The 15745-nt window shown below is 42.6% G+C and overlaps 1 protein-coding gene across 1 annotated transcript; it reads right to left on the bottom strand.

The window, feature by feature from the left end:
- Positions 1–6104: 6104 nt before the first annotated feature.
- Positions 6105–7997, bottom strand: kcnj15 (potassium inwardly rectifying channel subfamily J member 15). The gene is made up of 2 exons (XM_083640358.1): positions 7883–7997; positions 6105–7318 (listed from the first exon to the last, which is right to left on the bottom strand). Exon 2 carries the CDS (start codon positions 7263–7265, stop codon positions 6222–6224), a length of 1044 nt encoding a protein of 347 aa, XP_083496484.1. The 5' UTR covers positions 7266–7318; positions 7883–7997; the 3' UTR covers positions 6105–6221.
- Between the last annotated feature and the right edge of the window lie 7748 nt (positions 7998–15745).

Here is a 15745-nt window from a genome sequence, read left to right as displayed (position 1 = left end):
TCTGGAGAGCACTGTCGCCACTTAGTTGGTCGGTAAAATAGATTATACACATTCAATACCTCCAATATTGGTATAGGAGACGTAAAAGGGTTTGATCGATGGCCACCGTCAAAAAAAAAAAAAAAAAAATTTAAGCCGAGATATCTCGTCATTGGCAGTGAACCGTTGGATTCTGTAAGCCGAGATATCTCGTCAATGGCAGTGAACGTGTTAAGAAGCATCTTAAGAAGCTTCTTTGTTGGGAAACTCAGCCAATGTCATTGGGGTGAAGTCAAGGTCCAAGGGGGAATGGGTGTGTGTGAGAGAGAATGAATGGGGTGAGAGTGGTGTTGCAGCCTTACGTCCTACCAATGATGGTTTTGCTGAGAGTTCCGGGTTCCAGACTAGGCTCGTTCTCATTGGGTTAGCTCGCCATCAAATTCATTCCAGCTTAGAAACCTGGCCTGTGTAGTCAAACAAACAAGCCAGACTATTTAACTCCCAATTGGCTCATCATAAAGTAATAATTAATTAAACCACAAATACAAAAGTACAGTTCACCATTCAATTAATCAATTCATCAACATTGTTAGAACAAATTGCCATGATCACATCATGCCTGCAGCTTGGCTGAATTGTTTGTATGAATCACACTCACCAATTCAGTCAAATGCACTCTTATCATTTGTCTCCTCGACCACCAGCTCGGTAGAATTCTGCCGAGCTGGACTCACATCAACCTCATGTTGAACAATCATTGTTTGGAAGTTTGGATGTAACAAAAGCTTTCCTCTACCAACCTGCTGCAGCACCTCTCCTCTCACCAGGCCCCATTCACCTAAGGAGCACCTGGCAGATTATCTATGAGGGAGAGTGTGCTCTGATTGGCTGTCAGTGCAGTGAGGTGGCACAGACTCACAGAGTGCAGTAGAGGGATCAGAGAGATCAACAGTGTATAATGTAAACAAAACAACATGCAACTTATGAAAAAGAAAAGAATTTGACTTTATCCACTTTGAGACCGGGTTACATCAATCTCTAAGAATGCAAAGAAATGTAACTGGCTCGTTAAAACGCGCATTCCAGGGATATCGTATTTACAGAAATAGCGTAAAAGGCGCGCGCTTGAGAGCGTTTGAGAGCGTGGTTGTCAGGGGTCTGCCCTCGGAGATTCCAGGCGGGCGGGCGGGCAGCACCCATTAATCGGATTGTCCGCTCCCTCCGCACGAAGCAGCTGGCTGCCTGATACTCCGCGGATCCCACTCGCGTACCACGACAACACGCTGAATCCCACTCGATTTGGAGGCGGAACACGCCAGGATTGGCCAAAGCCCAATCCAGTCCCCAGAATTGTCAAATAAAATCATCGACATGATACTATGACCCACCTCTCAACCTGTCATCTTAGACAAACTATGTTTTCAGTCTGAAACGGACTCATTATGCACGTGACGAACAGGTTCAGTTCGACTGCCGAGGATTAGTACACAATAAAGCCAAAGGCTTATTTCCATTGTGACAGGTGACTACATCATTAGGGAGCAGTGATGTCACATATTGATGACATCATTAGTCTATGATTGCATTAGCATAAGGTGTCATCAGTGCCTATGACATCATCTCTGTTCTTTGGCATGCGCAGTGCACAATTGCAGAACTTTGCCTCATGATGACATCACAATGATGTCACAATGTCTATGACATCAGCAGTCACCTGACGTAGGCCACAGGTGACTACATCATTAGGGAGCAGTCATGTCATCAGTGATATCACATGGATGACATCAGTCTATGACTTCATTAGCATAAGGTATATGACATAATCATATAAATTGTGACTAGGGCTCGACCGATATGGTTTTTTCAAGGCCGATATCGATTATCGTAATCAAAATGACCGATAACCGATATTTGGAATATATTCCAAATGTATTTGGAATACATTTGCAGTAAAAATAAAAATCTTGGTGTCAAAATTTTGAATAACATGACCCGTTGTTGAAATGCATTTTCCTCAGTTTATCCAACTGCAATATTAATTGAAAATATTCACATTATTAACATATGTGTGTGTCTGTGTCTGTGTCTGTGGTCTCTGCATACAGTCATCTTGTGGGCTGACTGATGTTATGTAAGGAGTGTGTGTGTGTGACACAACCTATACCTGTTTCCATTTCCATGCTCAATCTAGTGGAGATTTGGGAACATTATCAAGACACAAGACACGCCATTACCTCGTGGCCGTCAGCTAAGCAACTGTCATTTCGGTGAGTTTTCAGCACCCCCTGTCGATGGACAGCGACAGCAGCCTGTCTGGGAAAGGATTCTCGAGTGCGAGGAGAGATGTGGCCTGACTTGAAGTGCGATGTCTGTGGAATATTGGGTGGTAGAGGGTAGGTCGAAATAGAGGGAGGTCGGAACAGCGACATGGAACCATAATTCCAGCAGTGTCCGTGTCTGTCAGTATGTCTGGCAAGTGTCTTCCAGCAGTGTCAGTGTCCATGTGTCTGTCAGTATGTCTGGCAAGTGTCTGTGATTGATGGCAGTGTGTCTGTCAGTATGCACATGTGTGATGTGTCAGTATGTCTGCGCAATTCCAGCAGTGTCTATGTTTGCGCACAAGTGTCAACTGTGATGTCATCAGAGGCTATAAGGCTATTATAGCCCCACGGGTAATTGCACTAGTATCCCAACATAAATGGGAGCTCGGGCTCTGTGTCTCTGTCCCACTGTGATGTCATCCATGATGTCATAAATCCCACTGTGACATCATCAGTGATGTCATAAATCCCACTGTGTAAAAAGAATGGCAGATTAAATCAGTTGGTTCGTATGCCTAAACCGGAAGAGGCATTTAAGAATGTGCAGCCCACTTTGAAATCTGAAAATCTTCCGCGGCCCACCCAACCCTTTAATCACAACTCTGACAAGACTAAGATGATGTATTTCCTGATATGTTTTTAATATTATATATTTTTTATTTAATTAACAGAGCATGTGAACTTGGTCATAAGGGAAATTAATAATCCATCCATCCACATACAAAAACATCTCGGCAAAATACCCAAAAGCAGATTGCCAACATTTTCTCCCCCCTTACTCGTATTGGCATGCATTTTCTCCCCCCTCATCAAGTATTGGCATGCATAACACATTTGTTAAAACAAAATGTGATTACCAACAACAGAATAAATTCATCTACAAGCTATAGGCCTAAGCTAGGCTGTGAAAAATGTTACCTAAAGGGAAGACTCGTGGGTACCCATTGAACCAATTTTCATTCAGATAAAATTCAGCTGAGAGGTCAAGGAACTTTGAAATTGTTTTCCCTCGCCCAAATTTAACCTATGAGTGTTATTTAGCCCCCTTGCCGACAAGCTAGCATATTATGCTTGGTAGTTGGTAGCAATGGCTGCCTTGGGACGTCTTCTAGTTTCTTCTGATAACAGGATATCCACTGTAGCTAATGACTTAGGTACAGCCATTTGATTGCACGCGAAAATCGGGAGTGTTTGCAGACAACTCGCCGCCCACCTGCAGTACCTCCACGGCCCACTAGTGGGCCGCGGCCTACAGTTTGGGAATCACTGTGTGTAGTCAATATCAGAGGTTTTTAAAAACCTCCCCAGGGGGGCTCCAAACAGTTGCAGGCGAGGCTCAGTGAATGGAAGTGAAAAAATATTAGCCTACATTAGTTATTACGTTATCAAAACATAGAATAGCCAAATGTATGTGATTTGGTTAAATAGATATTTCAGAGATACTGTAGGCCTACAAGTGGTTTTGGAGAATTTGAATGTTTTTCCCACTTTCCCAGAGGCAAAAAGAAATGAGTGCCTTTTATGTATTTGCTATAGTCTGAAGTGTGTCAAACAGCAATATCAGGCTATCTTGGCTCAATTGTTGGCTATCGATGGGATCAAATGACATAATCATGATCCCATAGGCATCCCAGAATTTAGCGAAACTAAGCAAGTAAACTAGGGGGAGGCACTTTTTTCCAAGATTTGTCTGAGGGGAGGCCCATAGTCAAATAATCTGCTTGCATCCTGTATAGTTTAAAAAAATTAACTAGAGTATGGCTGTTGGATAAGGTGCCTCTGTAATGTCTCCCTGTTTTATATAGGCTACTTCTCCCATTTTATTATCTTGTATTGCTTTTTAATGGGCTTTTATTGCTATTTTTCTTACTATTGATTGATTTGTAATGCTTTCTTATTGACTTTTATCTGCCTATTTTCTATCTAATTCTTACCATTGTTTGATTTGTATTGCTCCCTTAATGTTGTAGGCTATCTTTTCGTATGTCTCGTTTTTATAAGACCAGGGACCGTGCTGGAAATGTTCGCACTTTAGCATGTTTTTATTCCTTGGATTGAAATCTCTTGTATATCCATAATAAATCAAATCAAAGTCTCAAGCTTTGACAACCGCTGAACTATATGATTAGGGCAGAATGTTACAGACCTCTGAAAATGTTAAACAAATCTGTGTAATAAAGTACATTACAGTGAAAGTGTCCCCCCCCCCTTTTTTTGTCTGAGGCACAGACACTGGGGTTGTTTGACTTGAGTATTAAAGTCAACGTTTCTCTATGTCCATGATTTTAAAATAACTACCGTATGTATAACATGCATTATGCACTATGACTTATCCTAGAAAGACAAATAAACAGACAATGTATTTATATTAGACTAGGCTACATACTCAGAGTATGTAGAAGAAAAAAATGAAAAATCTGTATATTCTTTGTATAGTAATATAAAACTTGCTGGCAAGAAGTTTCAGACCTGTTAGGCACTAGGCAGACTATACATATTCTGAAATCTCTCTATATATATAGTGTCAAGTATTGCTGATCAAATTGGCTGCCTCTTGTGTCTGTCTGTGAAGGTAAAATATGGCCTGTGCTTTGTTTTGCTTTTGACCAGATACAACAGTCAACTAGACGCACTGGCTTCTCACTGTTGCCACAACAATAGCTGAAAGCAATAGACAGACAGCACTATTAGAGCTGACGGCTAAAGTTGTATCTTTCAAATAGGTTTTCCTTTCACACACACACACACACACACACACACACACACACACACAATCTTTTCGTAATAAGTAGAATTCTGAAAGACAATATTGATCAATGTTTTATTAGGTTTAAAACTACAGTATGTTTCACACTCCTATGTCAAATGTATTGAGATAATTTGCCTGTCCCGCTTGATTAATACATAACAGGCATATCTTACATCTACTTTCCAGGAATCATGTTATGTACATTCTCATTTGTTTTCATCAAGCAACAGCAACTGCCACACAAATCCAATAAGACCCCAGCCTGAGCACCTGAGCCCAGCTGCTCTGCTGCATACTGGAGATGCTGGGCAGAGAATACTCTATTATACTCAGGTCAAATTCTAGTAGGGAGAGAAAATTATATTCATCCGTTCAAAATATTCATACTAGCAGAGAAGGGACCAAGTAAAGGTGTTGTGATAATCGCCATATTATATATATAAAAAACTATAATCAATGTGTTAATAGTACATGATAATACTGCCCCAAACACCCCCCGCACACACACACATACCACGTGATGCAGGAACTACAGTAGCTATTTCATTATCCATTAAGTGTAATTCCTCTTTTTGTATGCTTTTGTACAGTTTTGGTTACAGACTCTCAACCTCCCTACACTCGTATTTTGAGTGTAATTAATTTGCCAAAAAAAGACAAAACACAATAAACAAAGTTAAAGATGAATTTGATTGATAGCATTATTATCTGTCTGGAGGAGGGGAACTGGGGGAAATAGTGTGATCCTTCCATGCGCTACGACCTGCTGGTGAAACCTCGCTGTCACGTGAAAAAAAGCGGCTGGTGACGGCACATGAATCGGAGGAAGCATGCACTAGTCTACAACTCTCCAGATCAGCAGAGGGGGTGGAGCAACGACTGGGACTGCTTAGACAGGGGCAATTGGCTAAGTACAATTGGGAGAAAAAGTTATGGTTAAAAGGTAAAAAAAAAATCCTGGAAGTTGGACATGATATATATATATATATATATATATATATATATATATATATATATATATATATATATATACATAATATATCATAGGCCGGTGGCCGTACTGGCCCGATATATCAGCAAACAAAAATAGTCTAAACCTAAACTCATATCTCCATATCTCAACAGTAACAATCCTAATACATCTGTGTTATTACCACAATAACAAACATCCTCTACTCTCTCTTATACTCTTCTTCCAGTTTGAGCTTCTCTGTGTTGTTACTCAGCAAGGCGGCATCATTGCTCACCTGCACCTTGTCAAAAAAGTTGAAATCGGCCACGTATCGGCCACTAGCGGTGCTGAACAACACAGGCTTGAACTCGTAACCCCAGAGAATCTCCTGAGGAACGTAGGAGGTTCGGCTCTGGCATGTGGCCGCAGTGGACTCCATGGTGGCGTTAAGCGTCACCAGTAGCTCAAAATCACGAGTTTGGAGATTTTCAGCCGTCAGCCCTGCAAGCGGGCTGTTGTCGTCCAGCTCCAGCACGTGGTAGAACGTGAGCGGGAGGATGAGGAAAGGGCAGTCTCCACTGGAGTCCATGTAGAAGTTCACGCAGCTCTGGTGGACTTGTGTTTTCTCGCCTTCCTCAGTAACATTCGAGTGAAGGAGCTTGCCTGTCAGCTGGCACTGGATAAGCAGGCTCTTCCTCATGTTTGCCACTCGCACCATCAGACATAGTTTGCCTTGGCGCCGGCAGATCACCGCCGACTGGCTGAACTTGATGGTCTCCGCTCGCTTCTTGGGTCTAGCCAGCTTGGCCAGGAAGGCTCCGGTTACGAAGATCTCAGCCAGGCCCGTGATGACCAGCTGAGCCACCAGAGTGAAGATAGCCAGGGGACACTCGTCGGTGATGTAGCGGAAGCCGTAGCCGATGGTGGTCTGCGACTCCAGAGAGAAGAGGAAGGCCCCGGTCAACGTCTCCACGTTCTGCACACAGGGCGTGTGGTTGGACTGAAGGCCGTCCTCAAAGTCCCCGTTGCCCATGCCGATAAAGTAGAAGATGACGCCGAAGATGAACCAGGTCATGACGAAGGTGGAGGCGAACAGGGTGAGTTTGTAGCGCCATTTCATGTCCACCACCGTGGTCCAGATGTCATGCAGGTACAGCTTGACCATGCCCTCCACGTTGTCGATGCGCACATTGTTGTGGCCGTCCTTGGACACGATCCTGCGCTGGACCTCGGCCTTCCTGGTGCTCATGTTGCTCTTGGTCATTTAGAAACGGATCGTGATGTCTCAAGTGTTGTTTGGCATCGCCGACAGAAAAACTGAAAAAAGACCCAAACAAGACAAAATGCTGTAATCATTTCTCATCAAACCTTCCACTAGTGCATCTATTTATACATACACCTAAATATACCTAAATTATGATCCCTTGTGATATAGGCCTAGGTTAGATCTTAGACCCCACTTGGAATTTAAACATTTCCAACAAATCTTTTTGTTGTTGTTAAATTATCAAAAAACTTTCATCCAACATGATAAGAACTGCCTTTTTTTTTTATCAATTGCATCTTTTTCAACAAAACAATCAGTAAATGAAGAAATTGTAAAAAGTCAAAGTATATGTAACACAGAAATAGCAAATGGTCTAAAATCACTGAAAAACAGGACAGACTGAATGATAAACAATTTCATGAAATGTTTTATAAGTCAAAACAAGATCACAACAGATTGCTCTTACTTTTCGAGTATATACATACACACTTTGGCAAAGTTGAACGTTAACTTGATAGTAAAGCATTGCAGGAACATGAGAACGGCTGTGTTAAGGTGAAATGATCAACGTTTTCTTGAATAATTTTTAAATTTAAGTGCGTTATTATACTCACATCCCAAGTTGTGACCTTGTTGAATAGACGCAAGTGTTTGCCTTCACTTGTCCGAGGAGTTGTAGTCTGTAAGGTGAACCTGCCAGAGAACACCTAGTTCAGTGTCTGTTTCTTCTATTGTCCCAGGTTGTGAGCGTTGAACTTTGGCACAGTGATATTTAGGGCAGAACACAGATGAGAGACAAAGTGAAGAACTATACACTCTTGTCTACATGTGGGCTGGCCCTTAGTTCCCCACCTATTCAGTCAGCACAAGTGGGAAGAGCTTTGTGAAGGCTTGGCTTTGTTTGGTTCCTTTTATGGTTGTTGTTCCTTTATACACACCCTGATTTACTACCAAGCCCTGAGATCATTTTCTCAAGGACGTTATGACTCCTTGACAAATCATTAGCACACTCTTAGACGTGTTGGTATTCTTTGAATTCCATTTTTTTAGGCATTGCAATTAAAAACAGAATATAATAGTTTGTTTTTTAATCAGCAGTGAGTTAATTTACCTGGTCTAGGAGAAGCGTAGGACTTGCATTCTAAAACATTTTCGGCTTAATGATCAATCTCTTTTACAGTACATGTCACATGACCCTTTAAGTCTTGATCAATCATTGTGTAACTTTGTGACCTTGAATTACACTCCTACATTTGTCATTAACCCTACTGAGGGCTAGTGTTTACAGTGTGTGTGTGTCTCTGTGTGTGTGTGTGTGTGTGTGTGTGTGTGTGTGTGTGTGTGTGTGTGTGTGTGTGTGTGTGTGTCTGTGTGTGTGTGTGTGTGTCTGTGTGTGTGTCTGTGTGTGTGTGTGTGTGTGTGTGTGTGTGTGTGTGTGTGTGTGTGTGTGTGTGTGTGTGTGTGTGTGTGTGTGTGTGTGTGTGTGTGTGTGTGAAGATGAGTGTTGTTCTTTCTGACCATATCAGTGTAAAGTCAGGTTTATTGACTTGTCATCAGTGTTAGCTGTCTCGCGCTGCTGGTAGGGAATGCTTGCACTAGTTACACTGCTTGTAGCAGGTGCAGCTTTCACTACGCAGTAGCAGGAGTTGGCTGGGCTTGATGTGCCGAGATAGCTTGTACACGAACACGACCCTAAGTCTGTCCAGTCTCACGTGGTATGAGTCTGTAATCCATTACCTGGAAGACAATACACTAGGAGAGGGGACGAACAAGTCAACTCCAAAACACCCCTCAAACCAGAAATGGTGGCATGTTGGGCTTGGGGCTAGCAACCCCAACCCATAAAACCAGTCCTGCTACAGAAACGTCGAAGAGAACCAAAAAATCCCAAAGTCTTTGAAAGGAAGACTCTTCAGTTTCACAAACCAAAGAGAGAATGACGACGCACACGGAAAACCGTAAGGAGACGGTGCGTCCGAATCTTCTGACCCCTAGACATTCCACTAGCATCGCAACATGGAACGTCAGGACCATGTACGCGGGAGGAAAGACAGCAGTTATAGCGGAGGAGATGAGCAGGTTCAGAATATCTCTCCTGGGTCTGTGCGAAACCAGATGGCTCCAGTCAGGGCAGGTTAAACTGGCCAGTGGGGAGTCCATATTATATTCAGGGCACCCAGAAGACTCTGCACCACATACAGAGGGTGTAGGGTTCATGCTATCCAAAGAAGCACAGTGGGCTCATCAGCTGGGAACCCATCAACTCAAGGATCATTACAGTAAAATGTCATACTACACATAAGAAAATACGCTCCTACCAACGATGTAGATGGGGACACCTCGGCATTCCGAAATGTCGGCACTCCGAAATACCGGCATTCCGACAAAATTCTAACCCTAACCTCGCCATTGCGAAAGAACCCTCCCCCAGACCCTAACCCTAAACCTAACCTCTCCCACCCCCACGCCTAAGCCTAACCTAACCTCTCGGCGAAACATTTTTTGGAGATAAAAAAGGGCCGCCTCTCCGAAAGCATAGAAGTCAATGATCGGAATGCCGACACTTCGGAATGGCGAGGTGTCCCCGATGTAGATGATGAAATTAAAGATCACATTTACAACCTTTTACATCACATTCTGCCGACAAAGAAAGGAAAGGACATCATGATTTTAATGGGGGACATGAATGCGAAGATAGGAGGAAACATATTGCATTCATGACAACTCGGCCCGCCGGAGGTTTCAACACGGAACCTCCGGCCCGGACAGACGGACGGACGGGACACCTCCCGCTCGGGGGGAAAACCCAAACTGTTGCTATAGCAACCCGCGTTAGCATGGTAGCTACCTACTAGCGAACAATGCTAACCGAACATGCTGAATGCTGAATTTCACACAGAGCGAAACACAGATGATACAAACACATATGAAACGTTAACATTACATAATTAAGAACTCAACTTGTGTGTTAAAACGTCAACAAACGTCTTTATAATAATTCTGTGATTATCATTAACGATGCAAGTAGCCATTTTGATGTGGCTGTGACTGTCAACTCGGAGAAACCGGAGCTCTGAATGATACCCGAATTTCCGAGCTGTAATTCCGGCCTGGACGACCGTTCAATTCACTTTTTACAGGTCGGAACCCATTTTTTCCGGCGGTCCGAGTTGTCTTGAACGGGGTAAACATAATGGCTATCAGCTGATAATGGGAAAGCAAGGGCTTGGAACCATGAATGAAAATGGAGAAAGATTTGCAACAGTATGTGCAGACAACAGTTTGGTCATTGGAGTTCCATTTTTCCACACAAGGACGTCCATAAAGCAACATGGCTTTCTGCCAACCACACAACTGAAAACCAGATCGACCACATCTGCATTACCCGGAAATGCAGGCGCTCACTGCTTGATGTCAGAGTGAGTCGGGGGGCCGACGGTGGATCTGACCACCACCTTGTCACAGCAAAGATCCAGCTGAAATTGAAATGCATGAAGTACAGAGAAGAGAGGGTCAAATTCAACACAGAGCAATTCCAAGATATAGGCACTTTGGAACTATACCAATATTACACAACCAGTTTCAAGCACTACAGGACCAGGTAACAGAAGCACCAGGATCAGATCAGTAGAAGGGATGTGGAAAGGTCTGAAAACCATATGGAAGGAGACATGTAAGGAAGTGGTAGGGCGAATCCTGGCTATCCACAGAAACATACAAGAAAGTGAGTGAGAGAAGGGAGAAAAAGGAGGACATCCCCTCTCTCTCCCCATCTTTCCTCTCTGCCTACTGTTTAGTTTTAGTTTAGTTTATTAGGATATACTGTCCTATATATAAAATAATAAAATAAAGGCGAAATGCCCCAAAATTGATCTAAAAAAAAGAAAAGAAAATCTAAGTCCGACAATTTAAAATGATGCTAGTCACCAAGTCAGGTGAAAATATATTTATATATTCTATTATAATATAATTATATTAGTATAATATTATATATAAATATTTTCATGTGCAGGTTGTAGTGTAGGCTACTGTATGAGGAACGAAAACAACGAAAACATCCCATGTAGCCTAGGCAGCAGCTCTCAACAGCTGGTCGTTAAGACAGCAAAGAGAAAGATGCAACAATGCAGAAACTGGTAATCAGTGACACATCAGTGTTCTCCGAGACAAGGTAGGCTACTGAAAAATCTTCATATTCCACCTGCATTATTACGAGAGGACGTACTGCAGATGCATGAATATATCCTGGGGAGTTGACGATAATTTTGCAGCTGTGCATAAAGCAGGCTGCGGATGGATTTATCTGTGCGCACCTATTGCGAGAGAGATTTATTATTATTATAACCAAGGAGTCTATTTAATGCACAACAGGTAAGACAGACTGCAGATATATGCTTTGGTTATCTTCTGATAGTAGGCTGTCCTGGCTGCCATTCGCATCTCTGTTCCGTGTCGTGGCTCCTAGCCTTTCAGGTGGAGGCCGATCCGGCGCTATGACTACTTCCACTGGCGGAACGAAAGGCGTAACACAATTATTCACCACCCCGCTTTCGCTACTTTCACACTGGAGGCACGGATTAACATATTCCACAACATTTACCGCTTTCAGAGGCTGTGTGAAAGCGGCTAGAGACTACTCTCCAGCAGAGGCCACCAATGTACAAAAGTGACACAATGCAGTTTTAAAAGGCCTTGTCTTGAGTCCTAGATAGCAAATAATGGCTTCTGGAGGAACTGTTTTGGAGACGTGTATTAATACATTGGACAAGTCTTTATCATTTGGGGGAAGATTTTTTTTGTCATTGTTTTAAACTAGAGTTTGCATCCATTAAGACTCATATTTTTCTGATCACGACTAACATTGTTCTCATATACACAATACAGAATAAATTAACTGCAGATAATGTTTATACATGCTTGTATATGACTGTAAAACTAATAAAGAAAGTTTCATACATAAGGCAGAGAATATGTACATAACTAATCTAAATGAATTTGTATCAAACATCTGTCAAATATTCACTGAAACAAATAATTTAGAATTTTGTAGTATATACAAAAATACTAATGCAAATGCTATACACACAGTATGCTACAGTACACACACACACACACACACGCGCGCACGCACGCACGCACGCACACACACACACACACACACACACACACAGTATACAGTGTGTGTGTGTGTGTGTTTTTTAAGGTAAATGTAGAAAAACGGTAAATCTGTACATTTCCTGGTAAATCTATACATTTACCCAAAGCCTGGGAAATGTGGATAAAAAGAAAGAATTCAACTCCACGCAAGAGAAGTAAGTTTACAATTTATTTTTTTATTGTTATTATTATTACTAGTGCAGTGCCCGTTCCCCCATGCACCACCCCGTGGGCGCTTCCCCCCCCGCACACACACTGCACTCTGTCAGGTCCCCCTAAGGCTAAGCCAAGTTTGAAGTCGATCCGACAAACGGTTCTCGAGACACGCGAAAGACAGACATACAGACAGTCCTGGAATAAGTCCAAATTGCATGAAATGCGGCACCGCACTCCATCGGGGTCCGAGCAGCGCACTCCCCAAGTTTGAAGTCACAATCGGACAAATGTTTCTCGAGATAAACTGCTTTTTGTGTTGCCAGCAGGTGGCACTATGTCAAATTGCAATAAATTCAGCGCCGCACTACTTCGAGTTCCCAGGAGCACACTCCCTAAGTTTGAAGTCAATCGGATGAACGGTTCTCAAGATAAACCACCTTTTGTATTGCCAGTAGGTGGCGCTGTGCCGAATTACACAAAATTCGGCACTGCTCTATGTCAGGTTCCCAGCAGCACACTTACCAAGTTTGAAGTCGATCAGATGAATGGCTATGGAGATAAACCGCTTTTTGTGTTGTCAGTAGGTGGCGCTATGCCAAATTACATGGAATTCAGCTCCCTGCACCAACGGTTCTCGAGATACGCGAAGGACAGAGAGACAGACCCACAGACAGACGCTCCTCCAATTTTTTTTTTTTTTTTTTTCATTTAGCCTACCAAATTGGACATTGCATTCTTTTGTTTGTTTTTGTTTGTTTGCCATTTTGCCTTTATTTGATAGGATAGTATGTGGTAGATTCTGTCAGGAAAGCAGGGAGGGAGGCGTTATTATAGAACCCACCATGGCTGTGGCAAAACCACGCCCTGTGCCCGCCTACGCAGCAGTCAAGCACTGGGATTGGCCAGGAGTGGGTCTTTTGTTCCCCTTTGACAGCTCTTGCCTCTTGACAGCTCGAATCTCCCACACCACAAACATTGCGCTCAGGCCCAACCCAGCGATTTCATTAACCAACTGAATTACTCTTGATAGCGGACATTGAAATAAATTATGGTCACGTACGTTCCTTAGGGTAATATATTAACGCTAATGAAAACGTAACACACAATAGCTTTTTAAACACATCTTTATTTTAAAACATCAGTGTAAAATTCAGGGGCTTTAGCCAAAGCTTCAACAATAGAGCAGACATATTTTGACTTGCTCTAAAATGATCAGGTGAATATAAACATAATATCAATATTAAAAATATAGCCGCAAGCGGCAACAGCAGGGGTTCAAACCTTGAACCCCTAATAGTCCTGGAGGCCAATTTGTTGTTGTTCAGGTGAATGTGTGGATAAAAGTTGCTTGGAAATTGGAGAAACGGCATGGGAGATATGGCCTTTCAAAGTTGGGATTGTAATTATAGCGCCCCCATGAGGCCGGTTCGAGAAATATTTCTGGAGCTAGTAATAGTTACTAATATCTGTCATTGGGGCAAATCTCATGTCTATGTGATGTATCAACTCATTTTGATTTACTAGCTATTACATAGTTATTACTAGATAGGCCCCGCCCATTTTCACCAATGATGACCAAACATCCTATTTTGAGAAGTACAGCTTCCTTGATATATCTGCCAAGTTCCACGATCTTTGGACAAACAGGTGTGAAGTTATGGCCTTTTTTGTGTTAGGCCACGCCCACTTTTGGGATCTGCGGTGCCTCCTTGGCAGCCCCTTTTGCTCAAATCGCAAAATAGCATGTCAGAAATGCCATTCCAGATGAGGCTGAGAAGTTTGCAACCGATCATGTGAATGGACTATTACATGGTTACACCATAGACCCCGCCCACTTTCACCAATGATGACAAAACTTCTGATTTTTACTAGGACATCCTCCTTGATATATCTGCGAAGTTTCGCGATCATTGGACAAACAGGTGCGGAGTTACGGCTTTTTTTGTTAGGCCACGCCCATTTCTGGCGTTTATGGCGCCCCCTTTGGGTCGAATTGCACAAAATTTGACAGCCATGGTCTGTGATGATCTCCGAACATCTCCAGCAAGTTTCGTGAACATTTGTTAATCGGTCATGAAGTTATGACAATTTAGCTGAGAGGCCACGCCCTCTCACAAATTTTACGATTAATACCTCCGAAATGAAAGTAGATTTCAAAAGTCCAAAAATTAGGGATTGTAGAGCTTGCTCCATAGATGCTTCCTATCGATTTTGGTGGAAATCGGTCAAACGGTCTAGGAGGAGATGTCAAAAATGTGTTTTCCAAACTTTTCAAAATATCTCAAAAATGTTCAGACAGACCTTGAGGGTCGTTGAGGCAAATTTGTAGAGAAGGTTCACCTGAACATCTGGGAAAAAATGCTTGAAAATCGGACAAACGGCGTGGAAGTTATGGCCTTTAACGTAAAACCTTTAATTATAGCGCCACCTTCAGGCCGATTTGAAAAATATTTCTTGAGCAGAAACTAGCACCCAATACCAGCACAAAAAAAATAGGGCTTCAGCCCCTTCGGGGCTTGAACTCCTAACAAGGAGAACAATAATAAACCAGCACAAAAACAAGAGGGCTTCAGCCCCTTCGGGGCTTGAACTCCTAACAAGGAGAACAATAATAAACCAGCACAAAAACAAGAGGGCTTCAGCCCCTTCGGGGCTTGAACCCCTAATAATAGTACTACGTACTGTAGAGTACAACGGTATTTATTATATAGACTACTATTCAAAGCAGACCTTCAAAACGGGAAACCCAGAGATAGGCCTATTACTCTTGGGGTTGATGCAGGCAAACGACACATTTTTCTCATGGGGCATGGAGTTAGAATTTCTGAGGAGAAAGATCATATTGCCTCAAATATCAGATTAAGAAGATGTGAAAAAAGTTGCACTACTAAGAACAATCTAAATGTGTTAGTTTTGCTAAGAAGTTTTGATGGAGCAAAAATTAGTTAAAACATTGTTAATTTACTGTTTTTCTTTTTCATTTGAAACCATGTTGGCAGGCGCTGCAGAACTTTTCATACGGCCGTCAGTGTCAACTTGTCAAGGAAGTGCAGCTGGCGCCTCGTCCCATTGGCTCACGTGAACATGGGCGCCTGGTCAATCCCAGCGCTTGACTGCTGTGTAGGGTGTGGTTTTGCCGGAGCCACGGTGGGTTCCATGATAAC

Source organism: Poromitra crassiceps (genome assembly GCF_964638095.1).
Source record: "Poromitra crassiceps genome assembly, chromosome: 1".
Taxonomy (NCBI): Eukaryota; Metazoa; Chordata; class Actinopteri; order Beryciformes; family Melamphaidae; genus Poromitra; species Poromitra crassiceps.
This window is presented reverse-complemented; position numbering and strand designations above follow the sequence as displayed.

What these genes read in the sequence shown, in the direction of transcription:
- kcnj15 (XM_083640358.1), bottom strand. Translation starts at nt 7,265, where the DNA reads ATGACCAAGAGCAACATGAGCACCAGGAAGGCCGAGGTCCAGCGCAGG.